This window comes from Sus scrofa, chromosome 7, assembly GCF_054392235.1.
Source record: "Sus scrofa isolate SSC_HxYL_T2T_F1_AM1 chromosome 7, Sscrofa_HxYL_maternal_Yorkshire_Landrace_v2.0, whole genome shotgun sequence".
Lineage (NCBI taxonomy): Eukaryota > Metazoa > Chordata > Mammalia > Artiodactyla > Suidae > Sus > Sus scrofa.
In genome coordinates this window covers 114,396,729-114,420,188 of record NC_139389.1, presented here as the reverse complement: position 1 = coordinate 114,420,188, position 23,460 = coordinate 114,396,729, and the positions used below count along the sequence as shown (strand labels likewise).

Sequence of the window (23,460 nt, the reverse complement as noted above, 5' to 3'; positions counted from 1 at the left end):
TTTTCCATAATGGGTGTCCATTAAATATCTGTGTTATTGTTGCATGCACCGTATCTTGTGTTTGTGTAAGTGTATGATTGAGGCCCAAGTATGTGTTGACTGTGATATTTGTGGATTTTTTGGTAGAGAGTCCTGTCATCAGCACATAGTTTGCCAGGACTTTTCCACTGAATGGTTAATATAGAATACAATCCTTTTTTTTTCTTTCTTTCTTTTTTTCTTTTTCTGGCTGTGCCCACGGCATATGGAAGTTCCCAGGCCAGGGATCGAACCCTCGACACTGCAGTGACACGCCCAATGCTTAACCTTCTGCACCACAAGGGAATTTCTAGAACAAAATCCTTGATACTGTAATATTAGTCCCTTAAATCCCAAGTTAATTTTGCAGTGTACTTTAGGGAAAGTGGAGAGAACCATATGACAAATTACATCAGTTAGTTACTCCATGATTATTGATTTTTCAGTATCATCTGCAGGAAGTTGTGTTTCACCCTCTATGCAATAAGATAGTTAAATCATTTTAGACCTTATAGACCTACCAATATCCAGTAAATTTGTGGCTAATTGTGGTTTTGTTACCTATTCAGCCCACCAGCATTCCTTTATTTCAAAATGTTTGGCTTGAGAAACTCACTCAGTTCATGCTAATTTCTTGTCAGCAGTTTATTTGCTGGCCTGGCTAAGTGTATGCCATAAAAATCACTTAGAATTGTGTACTTCCATCCTTCTTCGTCTTTATCTGTAGTACTTTCTGCATTGCTATTGTGATCCAGAACACCTTTTACCAAAGTAATGTTTTGCAGATTTTAAAGTTTAGGTCAAAAAGTTTGGGCTTCCTAAGTTCTGGCATTTTTAGCTTTTTTCTTATGTTTGTAATAGTGCAGCGTTGCTGAAGCAGTGAATACAGTGTTTTCATCTGTCTTTTATAACTCACATTGACAAAGTTTGGCCGTGTGATATATAGAGCTGTGTTTTCTGGCATAATTAGTACAGACTTTTTGTTTGTTGTTTGTTTGTTTTAGTGTGGCTACCATCACACTACCTGTTGCTTGCCAGCTAGCAGATAACATTATTGATTATAAGCTCTTGATGTATGCACAGTGAAAGAAATTGTAAAATTTTGGACATCACATTACTGATGATATTATAACTAAGAAAGCACATTTTGTGCTGCATGGCTCAGGGCAACACAAGGACTGGAATAGTCAAGAACCATCTCTACTTCACCTCTGTAGGAGAATATTAATAGTGGCTGACATAACCTCAGTGACTTTGTCCTGAAGTTATCTTAATATACTGAACATAGGCGAAGGAACCACCAGTTAATCAGTGACTACTAAAAGCCCAGCACTGTAAAGAGTGCTGTGAAATATGCAAAAATAAATAAATAAACATAAAAATAGGACTCTTGCTACTATAGCTGCTTGATACTCAGTAAATATTTGGTGAATGAATGCAATCTAACAACAGTAACAACAAAAGTTAAAAATCTTTTTCATTCCTTTCTGTGTAAAGAATTTTCTCTTTAAAAAGCTCTTCTCCTACACAGAACCTATGTAATTTTTGTTATTGTTTAACAATATACAATACCAGAATGTTGGTCACTTTTTACAAACAGAAGCTTATTTTCACTAGGGAATATTCTTATTATTTATTATATCTTCCCAAAGAGTTTTAAGAACCACTCTAATATTCATTTTAGGTTTAAATGCTAGGTAGGAATTGGGATATTTAAATTGAACTAGAATTTTCACTGGCCTAAATGGATGGATTTAAAACCATGGTATCCCAGTTGGCAATCCTGCATGCTGAAAGGGGAGGAATGTTGGGTCCAGAGGAATCCTGGCCACTAATCACCTGTGTGATGTTGAGCCTGCCATTTCACCTCTTGTGTCTCTCAGCTGTTAACTGGGCCAATTTTTTTTTCTGGGTCGCTTTCACTCTCTAATAGTCTGTGAATCTCCTGTTGAACATTCTTCACTAAATTAAAAGTGAATGGTGTGTAGTCTGAATCTCTACCTTGAAACTAATTCTAAGAGATACCAAATCATATTTAGATTATACACTGTGCTTGTCAATGATCTATTCAATAATGACCTTTTCATAAAATCATTTTAGCTGCATGGTTCCCCTTCTTCCTTTTTCTTTGTTATGCTTTGTTTTAAAATGGTGTACGATTAAAATCCTACCTTGACCACTAACTTACTAGCTGTGTGATTTGGGGTAATTAACATTTCTGAGCTCATTTGGGTAATCTGTACAGTGGACCTAATTCTGTCTACTTGAAAAGAATTGTTAGGGGACTTAGGTAATGGCACATGAAAAATGTCAAGGTCGGAACATGGCACACAGTGGTTCTGCATAAAAGTTTCTTACTTTTCTTTACCATCAAAGCCTGATCCACTTCATCCATGAAAATCTCCAATGAACTCAAATTATTGTCTCCATTTACTAAATAGCAACGGATCACTCAAACTATGCAACAATCAGGGATGTTGCATTTTTGGATTCTAGAATTAGCATATTTACTCTGCTAGATTGTATTAATTCATCAAATATTTACTGAGTTCCAGATCTATTCTGAAATGCTTTTCATGTTTTAACTCCTCACAATAACACTATGAGGTTATCATTTTCATTTAAAAATATATCTCAAATGAGGAAATTGAGGCACACAGAGGTTGAATAATATGGAGGATCACTCATTGGTAAGTACAGAGTCCACATTGAATACATGTGCTCTGTCACTTGGCCACATTTGCAAACAGCCATTGTAGTCATTTTTATTTTAAAATGCAAAATTCAGAAGTTCTCTGGTGGCTCAGCAGGTTATGGATCCAGTGTTGTCCCTGCTATGGTGCAAGTTGGATCCCTGGCCCTGAGCACAACCTCCCCCCACCAAAAAAAAGGGGCAGAATTCGTTTTAAAGAATCAGTGGCACTAAGAAGTTTCTTTCTTTTTTTTCCCCCCCACCAAGTCTTTAACAGCATTTGTAGAAAAAGGAGAGGCAACAGCTGTCCAATCTACTGACCTTGCTTAGATCTTACCAAGGCTCAATAATGCATTAGGTTTTGATATATCCTTCCTGCAGCCCAGGGGAAGTGAGAAAGAGCAGTCAGGTGGGGTTAGAGCCTAGAAGACCGGGTAGACTCCATTTCCTATCTCTACATTTTAGCCAGTGCCAACTAATTTTTTTTGAAAACTTAATACTTTTCTTCCCTAATAAATACTGAATGAATGTACTCTTCCTAAGGAAGAGCCTTTGCTAATAAAAGTGGTTTTTGGGTCAGCAAAAAAAAAAAAAGAAAGAAAGAAAGCAGAGTGAGGGTCAGAAGAAACAGAGAGGGCATTCAGCGGGTGGTGGCAGGAGTTCCCGTCGTGGCGCAGCGGTTAACGAACCTGACTAGGAACCATGAGGTTGAAGGTTCAATCCCTGCCCTTGCTCAGCGGGTTAGGGATCCGGCGTTGCCGTGAGCTGTGGTGTAGGTTGCAGACGTGGTTCGGATCCCGCGTTGCTGTGGCTCTGGCATAGGCCAGCAGCTGAAGCTCCGATTAGACCCCTAGCCTGGGAACCTCCATATGCCGCGGGAGTGGCCCAAGAAATGGCAAAAAAAAAAAAAAGACAGAAAAAGGAACCAGAGGGTGGTGGCAATGGGGGAGCTTTTCTTCTGACTGTCCTACTAATGTGTGTGAGTGGATGTTGGGGGTGGATTTCATGAGTAAATGTGGATTTTTGCCACCAAATTCTTTCCTTCAGAGCTAATATTCTCATGGGATATTAATATTAATGCAAGGGAAAAGGGCCTGGGTGAAAAAAAAAATGATTTTCCCCTTCAGGGACAGAGTTTTCTCAGGATGACAGTGAAGTTTACAGATGTCAGAAGGTGGTAGTAGAATATTAAGCATTTTATCATGAGCAAACAGGAAAACCAGCTACAACCTATAGGCTTCTCTTCGGAAAGTTGAAACAAGGAACCTGGTAATATCAGTCCAGTCAAGGACCCTTTTCCCTCCTTAAAACCATCTAACCTTTCTGGGGTGTGTGGGCCTTTTGAGCCTAATCATTATTCTGGACTAATTAAAGTCATCAAAATAGAAATGTGAATGTAGTGGCTGTATCATGCTTTAGATAACACATTAGGTGGAAAGGGGTATATTTACATTTTAGGAAGTTCATCATTTCATCATTATGAATTAATCCTTTTATGATTTTTCTGAATCATTCCTTTGGAGCATTCTGAAAGCGCCAGAAAAAAAAAAAAAAATGAAAGCTTTTCTTAAGCATCTGACTTAATGGCTAGCTAAATGTCCAGTTTCCAAAAGCTGCTGCTTATAAAAGACCAAAAAATGTTAATATGGCCGGCATAACTGTAACATAATTTTTCCAAGGTGGGAAAAGCAATAAATTACAAAATATCATACTAATGGAATATAAGGTTTTTAATAAGAGCAGCTGTTATTTCGCTAAGGTATATAATGTTTTAAGTCTCAGTTTTCTGTTTTGAAAGTATGTTAATTAGTTCACTTGTTTCATTTAATTTATTACCATTCTCTGGGTTTGTGACTCTTAATTGTGTGATGTGGTTTATATTCACTGCTTTTACATGATGGGAATGCCATAATGTGCCTTTGCTGAACTGAGCTTCAAGTTTCACTTGCACTGGATGCAGATGTGCAATATGAAAAGTATAAATAGGCCCCCAAAGTCACACTTTCCTTTTGGAAATGTTAAGCCAGAAACATATATCAAAGAAATAAGCTTACATTTGTATAAGACTTGCCACATAATGGGAAATAAATACCAGAAAGCAGGTACCTTCAGGTGTATTTTAGACAAACTTGTAACTCTTCTGGTAATAAAGTCAATCTTCAGATGCTTTGAATATTAGAGACTTGAGGGGTTGCAGTTAATTGCATTTTGGGGTTTAATTAGAATAAATGAGAAATGCTTTCTGGCCTTAACTCCTCCAGTTGGAAATTTTTCTGAAATGTATGAGTGGATTTTCTTAACCGGCAAGACAATGCATTTTGTCAATGTATTTTTTATGATTTAGATTTAGCATGCCTCAGGGACGTAATTCAATTATCATTCATCATTGTGTAATACAATAAATAGGTAGAATTGAAGGAGATGAGACTATATGCATTAAGTAGTGGATAATCAGTCACCATAAGATACCATTACAGACCATCCTTCAGCAAATTGCTGATAGGAGGTATAGGAATATAATTATTTGCTGGTGTGGGTGTTTTGTACCTTCTGGGACATTTGCAGGAAGCATTTCTGGCCTCTTTCTAGAGGGGCAGAAATAACAGACATACTTCCTGTGAGTATAATAGGAATTCAGAAAATGGAAAAACAGTAAAGTTCAGGGAAGATTTTGTAGAAGCAGGTTATGAGCAGAATTTTGAAAGATACATGGTTTGGCAAGTCAGTGTAAAGAACTTGATGACTATGTGGTTACTGTTTTTTAAATGAAAAGAGGTCATTAGTAACCTTGATAGAAAAATTTCAGTAAGCTACATTGCAACTATTGGATGAATCATGCAGATGTTTTCAAGACAAATTCCTCTTCTGACCCAGGCCTAGACATAGCTGTAATACCCACTATATTGATAGAAGTGGAATTTAGGGGCTATTTGAACTTCTCAATATGATTCACACATGACCTACACCATTTAGTGAGTGATTTCTCCTCTTTTTCCCCTGATTCTTCTCTTTTCTCCTCTATTTCTTGCTTGCATTCTCTTTCTTAATTTTTCTTTTTCTTCTTCTCCTTGCTCTTTCCCCTTAGGTTAGGCTAATAGAGGCCTGTGAGAAGAGAATCCACAGTCATGACCAATGTGTTAGTTTCCTGATCTTACTGAAACAAATTACCACAAACCGGTGGCTTAAAACAATAGAAATGTATTATCTTACAGATCTTGAAGCCAGAAGTCCAAAATCATTTTCACTGTGCAAAAATCAAGGGCTGCACTTACTTCAGAGACTCTAAGGGAGGAATCCATTGCTTGATCCACCTGAGTTCTGAAGGTTGCCAGCATCCCTTGGCTTGTGGCCACATCCCTGAAAGTTGTCTCATGGTCATGTAACTTGCTCTTCTCTGTATATCAGGTCTTCCTCTGCCTCTTTCTTATAAGAACAGTTATCTATGAAAATGAAAACACTAGTTTGAAAGGATACATGCACCTCAGTGTTCACAACAACATTACTTATCATAGCCAAGATGTGGAAGCAACCTAATTATTCAGCAACAGATGAGTGGGTAAAGGAGATTTGGTATATATATAATACAATAGAATATTATTCAACCATAAAAAGAATGAATTTCTGCCATTTGTAACAATGTGGATAGACCTAGAGAGTATTATGCTTAGGGAAATAAGTCAGAGAAAAACACAAATCTCTGTTATCACTTATATGTGGAATCTAAAAAGTAAAATGAATCTATAAAACAAAACAGAAACAAACTCAACAGATATAGAAAACAAACTATTGATTACCAGTGGGAAAGAAGGGAAGGGGGAGGGCAAGATAAGAGCATGTATATATAAAATAGATAAGCAACAAGGTTATGTTGTACAGGACAGGGAAATACAGCTATTTCATAATAAATTTAAATAGAGTATAATCTCACAATGGACTATTAATCAGCCATTAAAAGGAAAGAAATGGCATTTGCAGCAACATGGATGGACCTAGAAATGATCATGCTAAGTGAAGTCAGTCAGACAGTGAGACACCAAAATCAAATGCTATCACTTACATGTGGAATCTAAAAAAAGGACACAATGAACTTCTTTGCAGAACAGATACTGACTCACAGACTTAGAAAAACTTATGGTTTCCAAATGAGACAGGTCAGGGGGTGGGGGATGCACTGAGGGTTTGGGATGGAAATGGTATACAATTGGGTTGTGATGATTGTTGTACAACTATGAATGTAATAAAATTCATTGAGTAGTTTTTAAAAAAAAGTTTTATCATGGACTTGGAGAAAAGACTTGTGGCTGCCTGATGGGAGGGGGAGGGAGTGGGAGGGATGGGAGCTCGGGCTTATCAGACACAACTTAGAATAGATTTACAAGGAGATCCTGCTGAATAGCATGGAGATCTTTGTCTAGATACTCATGTTGCAGCAGAACAAAGGGTGGGGAAAAAATGTAATTGTAATGTATACATGTAAGGATAACTTGATCCCCTTGCTGTACAGTGGGAAAATAAAAAATAAAAAATAAATAAATAAATAAAAAGTTTTAAAAAATAGGGTATAATCTATAAAAAATAGTACATCACTATGTTATAACCTGAAACCAATATAATACTATAAATCATTGTACTTCAGAAAAACAAAATGACACTCATGATTACATTTAAGGCCCATTCTAATCATCTAAGATAATCTCTCCATGGCAAGATCCTTAACTTAATCTCATCTGCAAAAACCGTTTTTCCAAATAAGGTAATATTTACAGGTTCCAGGGATTAGGGCCTAATGTATAAGGCCACTATTATTCAACCCACTGAAATCGGAATATTACAGAGTCCTCCTTTACATATGGCAGACAACACTGAGTCTACCCTAGACACCTCTGAGCCCTTCTGTGGATCTCACTTGCAAGCATGAGAAAGGAGTCATACTTTTTCGTATGTCCTGTGTTCACTGGACCAGTATTCTTTGAGCAGCACCTCCCTACTAATGACAGAAGAACGAAAGGGATCTCGTTGTAATTTTCCAGGTTACTGAGTACCAAGCTTTAAGTCCCAAATAATGAGGGTCAGGACCATGGGTGTATTCCTTATTCCCTTTTTCCTCTTCAGACTTTGAAGCCTACTTTTTTGGTAAGGAAAGTTTCAAGTTGCCAACATAGTCTTTTCAGCCAAACTGGAGGAGATATAGAGAAGCACACAGAATTGATAAGGAATCCTCCCAGTAAGAGATCCTGCTAAATTCACCTGAGACATTGAGACTGTAAGGAAAGGGATGTTTTGAGCTCTTTGAATTTAGCTTTCTTTAAATAATCCCATCACCCACAAAGGATGAGGATGAGGAGGGTGAAAATATAAGTAAGGAACATAAAAATTCAAGCCCACTTTCTTTCCTATCCAGTATGCATTATAGACAGACCATTTTCACTTGCTGGTCCCTGGGAGAAGGAATCCAGATAAATTTGCAAGCATTAATTTTTACGGTACCTGTGGCCTCTAAAGCCCTTATGCATCCTTGCTCATCCACTCTCAGAATTCTTATTCAGTGAATTTTCGAATATGATTCTAAAGAGAAATGTATTCTTTTAAAATAGCATTTTAATATAACTAAAATATACTATTATAGTCCATATGTTTAATAATTATTTTTACTTTTTCCAGTATTAGCTTACTGGATATTAAAAAGGGTGTAGTTTCTATGTGGATGTTTGGTTTTAGCAAATATTTGATTGTAGCAATTTTGCTAGTGACCTCTTATGTCCCCTGGGGAAAATATCTCAGGATCTCTATTGACCAGGGTAATGTTTCCCAACTCAGTATTTCTCAGCCTGGATAATTCTTTATCATGGTGGTTGTCCTGTGTATATTACAACGTTTAGCAGCATCTGTGCCATCTACCTCTAGATAACCATTTCTTTGCTGAGTTGTAACAACCAAAAGTGCCTTCATACATTACCAAATGTTCCCTGGGATACAAAATCACCCTGATTGAGAATTAGTGTTTTAACTCTGTTGCTTGCTTGGTTAATAATAGTAGTTAGCTTTTGTGGAGCACTTAGTAAATGCCGGTCACTGTAATAGGCACTTTACTTGCATTAATGAATTCAAATCCTACAAAGTATCATAAGTGCCATCATTAACTCTATTTTTACAGACAGATAAAGAAATCATGGCACAGAAATGTTGAGCAAATGTGCTAAGATTATACCACTTTTAAAGAGTAAAGCGAGGATTTGAACCAGAAGATAGGATTTAGAATTCGTGTTCTTAGGCATCATGTTACAGCTGTGGTCCACTGCTCTTAAGAATATGTTATTACAGATTTAAAATCTTCCTTTGCATGCGTTTAAAGGTTATAAATAAACTACAACAATGGGTGAAAGGATTAGAAAGGACCATTTATTGAAATCACATTATGAGCAGGGCAGTCATCTTGAGACTTTCTTAGAAGTTATTTCATTTAATCCTCAGAGTAGTCCTGTTATATTCATTTTTTATATGAGAGGACTTGGCACCAAAGAAGTGAGTAATTTTACCCAAGGTAAGAGCCAGTATGATAACTGGCAGAAACTGAATATGACCCAGTGCCTTTTGACTTCTCAGTCCATATTTATTCTACTTGACTCCGATACTTTCCTTGGGTTTTTTTAAAAGATGAAGGGAGGAGCATTTTTGTGTTCTCCATATGTATTTTCTGGTCCATGCTCTGTTCCTGTACAAATTCTTTGTTTCTTGGAGCTATTACTTGGAGATTTTGAGCACTCACTTATCTTCATCAAAGCCTTCTGACAGAGTCTAGTAAAGACGTGCAGGCACAGGTGGGTGGGCGTGGGTGTCCAGAAACCTGGTGTGAGTCCTGGCTCTGCCACTTCATTGCTCTCTGATCCTGGGCAAATCATATAACAACTGGGAGCTTCAGCTTCCTTAGTCTTAAACATGGGCCTCATGATAATGCCCATTCTGCAGGGTAAAGATTAGAAACAATGTATCAGAACACAATTATTTTTAGTTGGTACAATTTGGCTCCTTAAAATTGGAAGTTAGGCATTTGCCACTTTTCTTTTTTGCTCCTTTTCTTTCAGAGCACTGGCAGTCTTTCCAGCCCAATTCCCTTTACCCCATCAAGGGTGTTTGGCGAAATTCACCAAGATTGATTCTTAATTAAAACAAAGATATCTTGGGAGTAGACCGAAACCTTTGAAGTCTTTGCTAGCTAAACACAGCCCTGAAAACTGGATTGGGTACCTGTAATGGGGAACTGAAGGCCAGGAGACAATGACTGAACAGATTTTTTTTTTTCAGACTGACTATGTGAAAAGATTGTTAGGAAAGATAGCATACCCTGGCCTGTATCCACAGAGAGCAATATTAAGAGTTTGCTTAATGAAAGTCTTCTCTTTTTTAAAAACTGTTTTTATTGAGGTATGTATAACATATGACGTTATATTCATTTCAGGTATACAACATGATGATTATGTACTTGTATATATGGAGAAATGATCACCTCAATAAGGCTATCTCTCACAACCTCTGTCCCCATCTAATATCTAATCTTGCAATGTGACCAGTTATTTCCCATGCATAGTTACAAAGATTGTCTTCCTTGCCATAAGAACTCTTAAGATACACTCTTTTAGCAACTTTCCAATACGCAATACAGGATTATTAACTATAGTTAATATGCTATAGATTACATCTTTATGACTTATTTATTTTATAAGTATAATTTTGTACCTTTCTAAAATCTTCGAAAATTTTTCTTTTATCAAAGCTGAAATCTGTGAGTTAGATGGGCCTTGACCTAGAACTTACCTTTCTTTTACTATATATGTATGAGCACACAAACACACATTTCTCTCACTACCTGGAAATAGACCATTCCTTTGAAATTTTTAATAGGCTGAAATGACATAAAGTGAAGAAACAATTAAGTACCTTTCTTCATAAAAGTAAAAACTCACATATGAATTTCTTTCTGTTAGAAAAAACAGGTACTAATGTAGGTCTTTTTGCAAAAGCAAAGTTGCATAAGGCAAACTTGTATATGTATAATTGGATGCAGAATGAGAAGAATGAAACCACAGGAGAGAGTGGGGAATGTAATTCTCTAGGACAATATTGTACATTTCACAGCTCAAATATATGGGGAGATATTAATAAATTTCTGGTTACTTCTAAGTTGAGCAAAAAGTAATTCCTGTGGTTCATTGGAATATGTAACACAGGTGCTCAAGTCAGTGGACTGAGACCTTGCAAAGTGACCACTCAAAGGAGATGTCATTTTTTAAAAAGTCGATGGAGAAGGTGTTCATATCTAGTTGCCTTGCTGAGAATGTCGGTCACAGGCTAAAAAGATTCCAAAGGTAATGTGATAATATGGCATGTCTACTCAAGGGCAACCAGTGGAAATGTTCTGAATCAAAAATAACTCAACGTTTGAGAATTCTGAGAGGACATTCAGTGCATCTCCATCTACAGTAATTGGGAGAGAGATGCGCTGGTTTGTTTTAAGATTTCAAGAGATTAAATTTAGTATTTTATAAATGTATTGTTAGAAATGTTAAATCTCATTACTAATTGAATTGCACTGAAATAAAGGCTTTGGGGAAAGCTGATATTTATCTATTTGGCAGATATTAGTTAAATTCAATTATCCATGATTTTTAAAAAATGTTTTTGCAGTCACTGTGTAGACCAGTGCTGTAAAATTCAATTACATGTAGGTAATTGTGCTGTCACATTCTGGTTATCAGAAATGGTCACGATGAAATTCAAAAATGGTATATTGGATAACTGCCATTTCAGCAAATACCATTATAAGAGTAAAGGCAATGCATAGCTGAATGATTCCTAAGCTTCTCTTTTGCTTTCACTCAGTAATGAGTATAATAAAATTTCACCCCAAGAAAAGGACTTGGAAGCTCCCTTGTCTCATTACAACAGAATTTGACCTGAATATTCATCTTTGCAGTCAAGAAATGAAGATGGAATGACAAACAAAATTGTTCCAGTTATTGCTCTCTGGAAATCACATGTGTTCATTCTACAACGTGGTGTGAGAAGCTAGGAATAAATATATTTTCTTATTTTTGTTTTTAGAAAAATAACCCATAGCTTCAACTGTGTCAGAAGAAACTATAAAGAAAGTTTTGTAAAGAAGAAAAATCAGATTTGGAAAGGAAAATATTGCTAATCTGCATAGCAAGAAGGTGGAAAAAAGAAAGGCAAAAATGGGTTCATAATTTTTTAGAGGTGCTCAATTTAGAAGATGAGGTAGGGGTTCAAATACAAGACCCTGAATTTTCTTTCTGGTAGCGATATGCCAGCCATGCCAATCATCTTTCTAAAACAGAACAGTGTGGTAGTTTATAACTTGTGGGGGGAAAGAATAGATAACCTCCCTTAGCCTTTTAGAAAAGCCAAGACAAGCTCCAGGAAAAGGAGTTAAAAGAAGCTACTTCCCCCGTCACCTTGGGTCACTGGAAATACACATGCATGCCTAGGACATGCGTAGATGCTTTGGGGAGGCTGGAAACATTAACCTTGAGTGCTGCTAAGGGGAGAACACTTCAAAGGCTAGGGCAGTGAGAGAACCAGAAGCCAATCAGAGTGAAGAGGATGTTTGAACAGAGAGAGAGGAAGCATATAAAGACTAAGGGTTTGGGGCTCCTCTCTCTCCACTGTCTCTGTTCTATCCGACACCTAAATCTGGGCAGCTCTTTCCAACTTCAGGAGGACAAGAGGAGAGTAGTGCGGTGAGTCCAGGATCAACTAGACTAAGTTTACTTGCATACATTTGCAGTGGCTCTGCAAGACTGGTTAAATTTGAATCACAAGGACCAGTATTCCCAATGTATTCTTTTTGTTTACTTGGAACCCGCTAAAGGAGTCCACATGTGAGCTCATGAATGCATATTCAAGAAACAAGTAGAGTATGTGGCTGTTGCTGCTTCCCCTCGTTCTTTCTGCAGAGAGAGAGGCTGGAATGACACTCCATTTCTTAGATGGGGCTGGTGCTCTCTGCAGCCTATTTGGCAGGTACGCTGTGATACTAAATGAGACTGCATTTGGAAGCCTCCTGCGGAAGGGAGGCATGTTATAGTTTGATTCTAAGGTGGCAAACTCAGAATGTATTGTTGCAGAATTCTTTTTTAGGAACTGTTTTGTTGTAAGTCTTAGAAACTAGAAATAATAGGCTGGAGAAGAAACTACAACTTCTGAAAGGCCTGGGTCTCAGTCGTGAGTGTTTTTAAATGCCTAGAGACCCTTCTGGAGTGATGCTTTGGTTAAGTGAAGAGCCCAAGCATGCCAGTAGAACAAAGTATGAAAATGATGTTCAATGATTTGTTCTGGCTTTTTTGTGTCCATGCCATCAGTGCAGAGATTTCTAATCCTTGTTATATGTTATCATTTCTGAAAAGATGAGGGCATGGGGGAGAATCTCCAGTGCCATCCTTTGCTAGTCCCAGTGTTAATCTAGTGGTTTTACTCTGAGAGTTTCAGTTTGAAATAGATGACTGTCAATACTAATCTGTCCAATAAAAATACAGTCAAATATATTTAATGTTTGTGTTAAGGACTAAGGCTGTAAAATACAATGCTTTATTTCTGGTTGTTTTAAAATAAAGACCAAAGGGAATTGATGGATGTTTTCAAATAGAATGGTATTTTTTGAGTGATGAATCAAAGATGTTTGTATTATCCTTTACCTCACAGTGAAGTTAATTACTGTTTACCTGTATATAAAGAAATATAGCTCATTTAAAACCGTCAGGTGGTGTGGGATCAGGAAAAGGGAAGATTAGTTATTCTCATCCTTATCAGGTCATGATTCCTTAATCTCATGAGTAAAGATGATCACTAAGAGTAAAGTTCAAAAGAATGTCACAATAAAAGAACTGCTGAGTTTAGGGTTCAAGCCTACTGTGTGCCTTATATTCCACTGGGGGAACATGACACCTCCCAGATGTTATTTCCAGAAAACACTGGCAGGACTGGCTTATTAATTTTATAACCCAGGGAGAGGGTGACAGAGGAGTGGAATATTGGTGACACTGTACAGCTAGATGTAGGTCATTGTTAATGTTCTTTTATTTGTGGTGGGCAGTTCATATGTCTTCAATAAACTATTCTAATGTAATTATTAGAGAAATCCTCTTATCTGCTTTGCTTTCAGCCATCAATGAAGAGCAGGAGGCCTCCACTAAAAAATACTTTTTAAATGTCATCTGCATGGACTTTGTTTTGTTTGAAAGCTTCTCATCCATACTTTGCATTGTGTGTTCATCTGTAACTGCTTAGACTCATTTTAGAAGCAGCCAGGAAATAACTCCTAAATAGCAAAAGCTATTAATTTAGCTAATCTCACACATATTATAAATATACATATTCATATATATGTAAACAAATACATTTATGGGTGGATTTATATTGTTAATGATTTTTTTTACATTACATACACATGTACATATATATATGTATATATATATAATTGTGTATTGGTATTAAAATTTTTCTTTTCCAAAATGCTTCTTATAGATAATCTTTTTCTGAACTTCATAGTTACCATGCATAAAGGTTAAATGACCTGCCCAAATTCACACTTAGTAAATAGGAAAGCCAGGGCTAGCAATGAAGTTTCCTGATTCTTAGCCAAGAGTTCTTTCCACTACAACAGCTGTCACTAGTTATTGGGAAAGCGAGGGGAGGAAACTGATTTAACTTCTCTGAAGTTGAGAATTATTGATATTGACTGAAATATCAGCAGTGCAGTTATTTTTCAAAGTCAGTTAATCTATGACTGTCCTATGTGTAATTGAGTTAAGTTATGGAAGTGGCCCTGTATGATAACTTTGTTTTCTTCTGTCTATATTATGCTATATTCCACCATCACCTGGTACTCTAATTCTTTTATGTTAACTCTCTTTTTTATTAACTTTATTTTTGACAAATAAGTCACTTAATAGCTATTGATTGCATTGATAATAAAAATACTGATGGAAGATCCCCTATTACTGAAGGCAAACAAAACGAGAATCTCAAATCATTCAATAAAATTCTCTTTCCAATACTGACCTGTTCTTTGATCAACAAAAATGTGTTTCTTTGTTTTAATGGAAGTCAGTAATCATGGTATACAAAATTGGCACTATTGTTTCCCGGTTAAAATTTGATGAACCATTTTTAGACATTCTCTTTCTAGATTTACAGTTAAGCTTAATAGGGATAAGACAAACTAAAGGTCTTTATTCAGCCAGTACTCACTGACAGGGTTAGCAAGAGAAATGGGAAACTGCTGCCTCATTAAAAACAACAGCATACTCATAGTCAAAACCAACCAGGTTGATAGTTAAGTACTCTCCATTAGAACTCAAATACTATTACCAAATAAGGAGCAATAGAAAAGTCCTTGTAATAACCTTGATGTGATAATGAGTATTCAGAAATTTCAGCCTGACATTCAGGCTCTTGTATTTAAAAATCTCTTTGCCCCATAGTCTTCAGGGCAATTTTCAAAATTGAAACAATTTTTTTTTATCATAAAACAAGGTCAAACCCTGCATTCCATGGGATAGAGGTTGAGATGCTCTAACAACAACAACAACAAATTAAAAAACAAACAAAACCCAAATGTAGTGGCTTACATGGATAGAAATGTATTTCTCACATTACAGGCCCCGCCAGTCCAGGTGGTGAAGGTCATTGAAGGACACAAGTAGCTTCCTTTCTGCTGCATTACCATTCCCTGATGTGCATTCCCTGATCAGCATTACTGAGGCTGGGTTTCCGTCATGTCTGTGCTACAGCCTGTAGAAGAAGGAAATAGGAGAGAGTCCAGAGTGAGTGTCTTTAAGGAGATGACCCAGAAATGAAAGATATCAATTCTACTCCTCTCTCCTTGCCCAGAACTTTAGCACATGAACTTACTTAGCTTCAAGGGATGCTGGGAAATGTAGTCTGTAGCTGGGAGACCATATTTCTAGAAAATAGGGTGGAGGAGGAAGCATGAAGGGTGGAAGGGTAGGTTCATATATTAAAACAAAGTGGAGAAAAAAAGATCCTGAGGAATATCTACCAGTATCTGTCACAGCCACAATATATGAGTTAAATGCATTTATTTAATCAGGAATAGTATCCACAATGAATTGTCAAAGGTATTCAAGCAATTAAAAAATGAATTAATACTGGTAGTGCTTAGATTATTTAAAAATAGTGGTTCTTAAGTTTTCTCAGTCTAACACTACTTTGGGGTAAAGTTGCAGGTCACCTGTACTCTGAACAGAAACTGTGTACCTGGCTTTGTTTTTAATGAGAAGATATGAAGGTGGTTTCTAGTTTTATACTTTATACTTGTGTTACATAACATATATTAGAGAAGCATGCCAGTTTTTGAACATTATTGAAGGATGCACTTATCTAAGTTAACTTTCCAATTAATGGAAGCTTACCATTTTAATGTAAAACCAGACACAAGATTCTCTTTTGTGTCTGTGTATCCATGTGTGATTGTAATATTAGTAAACTGAGGTAGTTCTCTACCTTCTTAAACCAGATATAATGAACACAGTAAAAATAATTGATGCTGTCATTAAGTGCATATTTATTCAGCACCAGTTATGTCCCAATGACTACTTCAGGGTCTCCATAGGATATCAGATTTAATCTTCTGAACAAGCCAGTGAGGTAGGACATATTTCCCCTGTTTCATATGTGAGGCAACTGAGTGTCAAATAAGTTAGAGTACATGCTGAAGATCACATAATCAAGCCTTGTTTAAAACCCTGGTCTTATTAGTCATTGTGCTTCTGACAGTTTCCTTCATCCAACAAATATTTACCGAGCATCTCCCATGTTCATGCTATAAGCTCAGTGTTTCTATGTTTTACTTCTGTTTAACCTCATGACAATCCCGTAAAAGTAGACATTATTTTTCCATTTTGTAGGTGATGCAGCTGCAGTTCAGAAAAGTGAAATAGCTTACCCACACTGCACAGCAATGGGTAGGACAGGGTTTAAGTCTAGACTGCTCTTTCTACTCAGAACCTTCCTTTCCTCCTATTTTATGAAGTCCTAAGAGTCCCATTCGGCTGCCAGCTTAGACACAAGGCAGACCTGGTTTACCGCCTTCCTCTCTGTATTTCCCATCTACTGACTTGGCAAAAACACCTCTCCAGTCCACCCTCTGGCTTACCAGGGCATTTATTATTTTGAGCCAGTAACTGTTCCCTAGCCAGTCTTTCTATAATCGTTATCTTTATTTACTCCAATCTCCACATTGTCATGAGGTAGTCATCTTTGAATAAAAACAAGTATCTAATCACAATTCTTTCATTCTCAAGACATTCCATTTGTTGCTTGATCTCCATAGAATATCTCAGTTCATTCTTTTGGCATATAAAGCTCTTCTCAGTTCAGCTGTGGCCTCATCTCTCATCACTCAGCTCCTACCCAACCTAAATTCTATCCATACTTAATGCTTTGCTAATCTCCAAACCCATCTGCTTTTTTAGGCTTAAGTACTTCTGTACATGATGTTCTTGTGACCTAGAGTAGCCTTTCCCATTTTTTTTCCTTCCTGAAAATGTTTTACACATTAAAGATCCAATCAAATTTACTTTCCCAAATGAACTCAGTCACTCTTCTTTGCTCTTGCAGTACTCTGTGTATCTTAAGCTATCATAATTATGTGTATACATGCCTGTCTCATCCAGACTATATTCTCCTTGACAGCCAGGACCACCTGGGCCTTGCACAATGCCTGGCACATAATAATCATTAAGCGAATGTTTGGGAACAGCGGATGAGAGACTCAGCTGCTAGATATAGCACAAAGGCAGTTGTGATGCAGTGTCCATTTAACAACAAAATAATCAACTGCTTATTGGAAATTTACTCTAGGAAGTTCCCATGTGGCGAGGCAAGTTAAAGATCCAGTGCTGCTGCAGCTATGGCACAGGTTCCTGTGTCGAGGGTTCAGTCCCTAGCCCAGGAACTTCCACATGCTGTAGGTACAGCAAAACAACAATAACAACAAAACAAAATGAAACTTACTCTACAAAAGCTCTGGTGCTTGGTACTATGAGGGGATCAAGAAAGAATGAAATAATCTTTGCCATAGCTTAAAATTTAATGAAGTGCCTAAAACTGTTATGTTGGAATTGGAGCACTTATGTACTATGTAACTGAATTGTTACTATTTTGTTCCTATTAGACTGTAAAGTCCAAGAAGATGGATCCTGTTTTCATCCCTATATTCCTAGCTTTTGTCATCATTCACATAGTAGGGGTTCAGAAATCTTTTTTGAAACATGAGTGAGTAACAGGTTTTCAAACATACACAAAATGACTTTTTTAAAAGTACAAAATAAATAGCATAGCCTCTTTAAACATTGTTGGAGATGAGATGGAGATAGAAGACTGAAAGAAAATTTGGGTCAATCTGAGACATAGAAAGGATTTAAGATTGGGAAAGTGTTGAAGTCATGTCAAGGACATAGAAAAATTATGAGAAAGTGCATTATATTAATCAGCAACTGCCACATAACACAGCCCAATAAAACTACCCCCAAACTCGAATTTATTTTCACATTTATAAGTCTGCTGATTTAGGTTGGTTTAGCCAAGTAGCTCTGTTTTTGACTGCAGGTTGCCTTGTAATTGGTTGAAGCTGTGGTTGGGTTCAGCTCTATTCCATATGTCTCCATCCTCATGGTGTTACTTGGGGAGGGCTTAAGTAAAATTTGAGTATAAGAGGGACATGAATAATTGTGACCAAAGGATGCAATTTTGTTAGCTGATTTACTAATCATTCACAATGATCCACACCCTCCCTTTGTTAGACAAACATTTATACCCTTCATCATAATATTTTGCAGTACTTCCCACTAGAGCAAAAGGAATCTATTTTCCAACTTAATTGATGCTAGGATTGGCTGTGTGGTTTGCTTTGGCCAGTGGAATATGTGAAGAAGTCATGGTATGCCAGTTTTGGGCTAAGACCTCAAGAGAGATGGTGCTTGTCCTGTTTACCCTCTTGTTCTCCTGCCCTTTGCCATAAGAAGTACATGTGTCGAATAGCTGCTGGTCTAAGAATGATTAGAGATATGTGATGTAAATGTGTTTCTTGATCCTGAGCCTGGAGCTCAGCCAACTATAGACTGAAGCATATCTTTCTCTGCTGACCATCAAAGCAGTGAACAAGGAAAAGATACCTTTAATCTTGAAGACCCTTGGTTTGGAGGAATAACTGACAAATATAAGTGTGGAAATGGGGAAAGAGAGCAAGTATTCAGAATTTATTTTTGAGAGGAGATGGCTAAGGATTCATTGAATGGAGACATGAATAGGATGTGGGAATTAACAGGATAAAGAGGCAATGAGGGAGAAGAGGTCAGATCTGACTGGGTGGTCAGGTCCAGGTTGAATGATGGCACCTTTGGCTAAAACAGTAAAGTTAAAATAGACTGGTTCAAGTTGAATGATATCATGAAATTGTTGGAAATTGGAATTGGAAATTCTGTCTCCAAGGCAGAATTTGTAGAGTAGTTTTGTTTGATCTGTCTAGATTTTTAAAATTTGAATTTGAATGTATTGGTTGGTCATCAAGTCTCCAGTTCCTTCCCTTCCTTCCCTCTCCTTCCTACCATCCCCGGCTCCTTTTTTACACTCTGTACCTTGGAATACATTTGAGTTTATGTCCCCTTTTTATCCCATCATCATTTTTTGCAAGGCATATTTTAAGCTGAATGTGAGATAATGTGAATTATAATGATGATGAAAGTTGGTGTGAGTTGAACACATTATGAGTCCTTTTTCTAAGTGCTTTATTTGTCTTATCTCATGCATTCCCATTTTGTAGATTAGGCAAAGGTAAGTTAAGTAACTCGCCTAAGGTCAACAGCTGGAAGGGACAGGCCAGAATTGGAAAGTTCCAGTTATTTGGACAGCTTCAGCTAGGTCAGCTCAAACATGAAACAGGAATTATTTTTGTCTAAACACTTTCCTCAGTGTGCTATCTTGCATTCCCCTTCCTTTCCTGGTAGTAAATTCCTTAGCCACATCTTGGGCAGATTTATAACTGCCCAGTCACTTTAGGTGTTAAAAGACTATCCAGTTTACAACTCTAGTCTTAACTCTAGTTCACATCTTTCCCTCTCTGGAAATCACCTTCCTCTAGGGCTCAAGGGACCTGAAAGGGAGGAGTGATTTCCTTTCACTCCTCTTCCCACTCCTGTGCCTGGCACTGTGTGGTATGTGTGGGTGTATTGGGGTTGGAAATTGGGGTCATGATCTGGTTCTCTCATTCTCTTTTCAAGGTTTGTGACTTCTGGTGTTGAGGGATGGTTGGAAGAAACAGTGGAGGAATGGCAGGTGTCTCTTGACTCACTTGCCCAGGTCATTGTTCTCTTCCTATAGATTGTCTTTACTTCTCTGACCAACACAACTGGCCTGCTCTACTCTCTGTATAATAGGTGTCCAAAAGCTGATTCTGTAATTAGTCACCTGTATAAATTATTTAGAGATAGTCTTGGAGGTAAGACTCTCTATATCATATTAAACTAGTTAGGAGTGCCAGCTCTGGCTCTACCTTGCCCACCGCAGCTTCCATCCCCAATATTACACCTTAGAGCTTCTTGATTCTGGCCCCCTTAGCTGAGATAATAGCAAGAAAAGCTCTAGCCCAGGTCTTTATCTCCACAAATATCTCCATCCAGATAGATGCGCCAGAGGAAACTCATGCCTCCTTGATAAGGAGAATCATAAGATAGGATTCCAGGAGCTCCTCTGCCACCACTTTTCTCCAGTGCAGCTCTGTCACCAAGTCTTTTATTTAAGAAAGCATAAGATAAACCAACAAATCAGCTGCCTAGGCAGCCATCCAGTGGAGAAGAATGTCAGCCTCCTCTTTCTACAGGCATCCTCCAGTCATCAAGAGCAGATCTTTTCTCACCTGTCTGTGGTATGATTAATAGGTAGGTGGTAGGGTGGCTACAGAGTTCTCTTCAGGCCAACAACTCAGAGCCAGTATTCTCCACTACTATATAATCTGCCAGCAGTGAGGTAAATATTGACTTTTATGTCCTGGAATTGATTGTTGAAACTATGAGGATGGGTGGACTGTCAAAGGGAGAGAATGTTGGGAGAAGAGTCTGGAGGCTAACATACTTGAAGAGTAGAAGGATGTGGTGGAGGCAGCAAAATGGTCTGAGGAAGAGAAAATTTTAGAATGAAAAAGGACCTGTCCAATCTCATCATTTTAAACATTAGAAAGCAGAAGCCAACCGAGGCTAGAAAATTTGCTTAAGGTCACAGAACTGATTTGTGGTAGAGTCTTAATTAAAATCCCAATCCCCTGGCTGCTGATGTTACCGGTGAGTTTTCAGAGAAGTAGGAGGATCGCCCCCTAATGGAAAAATCAGATAACTGAGCTTGTAAAGTTAATACAAATCAGTTTCACCCAGAGTCCTAGGCCCTTGCTTTGCCCTGAGGTATTAAAGTTATTCAGGTAGCTTGGTTTGGGAACAGGGGTTACTGGAAGCCTGTACCACTTTTAGGTTGGATGGTCCTGATCGCTAGAAGTCTGGTTACCAGGTAGGTGGAATTGTGATCCAAATCATTTGGAGTCTGAATCCTTGGAGATTCACTGATTTAAAGAATTACAAAAATGGCTGATGAAAGGAAAGAATTCTCATGCAACAAAAATGATTTCAGAGGATAGCTTTCAGTGTGTGACTATTTAAAACCACTGATTCAAGCTCTATTATAATCCTTTGTTGTACATTTAGAGTTGAAAGCCTTCAGGTGAAACTGCTGTAATTTTTTTTTTTTTGATACTTAAAAAAATTATTCTGAGTTAATTTCCCTCAAATGCTGACCTGGACAGTGATTCTTTGGTAGCAGGTATTAGGATTCATGGATGTATCATACAAACTTACATGAACCCCTCTGAAGGGCACTTTGTCAATATCTGTCATATTTTCAAATATATATATATATTGCCTTTGACCCAGTAGGCACATTTTTGAGAACTTATTCCCCTCAAATACTTCTTAGCAACCAACTTAAGTTATTTTAAAAGTTATTGTTTGAACAGTAACAGATAGGAAACAAATATCAGTCAGTTGGGAAGGGGTTAAATAAATTATGGTATATCCATTTAATGGAATATTATGCACCTGTAAAAGTAAAAATAGGACAGTTCTATAACAAGGTGGAAAATCTATCAGATATCTTGTTAGGAAAAAAAAGCAAGTTACATAAAATTATTTTATGCTACCTTTTGTGTAAGAAAGAAAGAAAAAAAGGTTCGTATTTGCATACCCAGAAAACATTCAAATGAGTCAATAAACATGGTTACCTAAGGATGGAGAAGGGTAGTGAGGCAGGTATAGGAGAAAGACCTTTCTCTGCTTATCTTTTTACATGTTTTTTGAATTGTGTGAGTGTATTTCCTATCAAAACATTTAAATAAGGTGATCACTTTTAGGTACCTTTCTATTTTAATTAGAAATAGAGTTTATGTTTAATTTCTAGATACTTGTTTGTGGATTATCCATTAAGATTATTGGTGTTTGCACAAAAGTCCTAAACCTAAGGGTCAGGTGTTTTGACTCTGGGTCCATCAATTACTAATTGATCTCAGATCTGTCTCTTCAGAATTCACTTTTCTCAACAGTAAAGTAAATCAGGTGATTTGTATTCTTTGCTGTCTGAGTCACACTTTTCTTTCTTTTAGGAGACAATTATGGAATGCAACATTCGTATTATCATTTACCTTTAAGAAATCTCGATTAGGGAGACTAGCACTGTTCTATTTTGGCATCAGGATTTTTGGTTATAAGCAACTAAAGCTGATTCTGAGTAGAGTATAGAGTAGCTCACAGACTCATGGAAGAGCTGAAAAAACCAAAGGAATTTGTGTATATTCCTTCCAGGGTGTCTCTGTTGGGTAATTCATTTCAACTAGCTCTTGTGACTGTGTGTTTATGATCAAGATTTAAATTCCCACGAGAAAAAAAAATGTCTATCTAAAGTCAAGGAAGCAGAATTCTGCCTCTGTAGCCACTCTAGGACCTCATGTCATGAAGGAAAAATGGTTCTCCAATGAAGGGATGCTGGGGAAAACCAAAACATTGTCTTCCCAGGAAAGCTTTCTTCTTCATAATGCTTCTCCCATCCATGTAGCTTATTGGCATTGATGGGCTTTATGTCAAGCCTTTACATATAACTCAAGATCAACCCAGTAGTTGGTGTGGAAACAGTTAAAACTAGATTGTAATATTGCTGTAAGAAGAAATTGTATCTCAAACCACTATATTGTTGTTGTTGTAACCTAAATTTGAAGGAAAACTCTTCCAGGGATTGGAGGATAATTCTTGATATTGATAAAAACTTAAAAGTACCCTGGCACTCAAAATTATGACCATGATATTCAACTCATATTTTTGAAACTCGTCACTAATCACTTTTGTAAAGGACTTTTTTACAAAAAAGATTTTTTTTTTATCTTGCAGTTGTTCGTCTTTACAGCAGTTGACTTTTTTCTTTGGGACTTGCCCTATTTGCTGCTTTGTTCTTCCTTTCAATGGTTACTCTTCCAGTTCTTCCCAGAAGTTCCTATAGAATTACCTTCTGAACTGCAAGGAATATCTCTGAACAATCAAAAAAAATTCCTGCCGTGGGAGTTCCCGTCGTGGCGCAGTGGTTAACGAATCCGACTAGGAACCATGAGGTTGCAGCTTCGGTCCCTG

The 23,460-nt window shown here is 37.3% G+C and overlaps 1 protein-coding gene across 2 annotated transcripts in view; it reads right to left on the bottom strand.

Moving 5' to 3' along the window:
• LOC110255293 (uncharacterized) overlaps window positions 1-15,530 on the bottom strand; it is a 34,463-nt gene extending 18,933 nt beyond the window's left edge. The window contains exons 1-3 of one of the 2 annotated variants that reach the window (XM_084969959.1): window positions 5,675-5,812; window positions 4,162-4,237; window positions 3,032-3,085 (exon numbers count right to left, since the gene is read on the bottom strand). Coding sequence is in view for 1 of the 2 variants with exons in the window: in XM_084969958.1 (XP_084826084.1) it covers window positions 5,983-6,045 (63 nt within the window). In the remaining variant the exon portion in view is untranslated. Of the gene's footprint in view, window positions 1-3,031; window positions 3,086-4,161; window positions 4,238-5,674; window positions 5,813-5,982; window positions 6,151-15,354 lie in introns of those variants that run through there. The other variant, XM_084969958.1, reaches the window with a different exon arrangement.
• Between the last annotated feature and the right edge of the window lie 7,930 nt (window positions 15,531-23,460).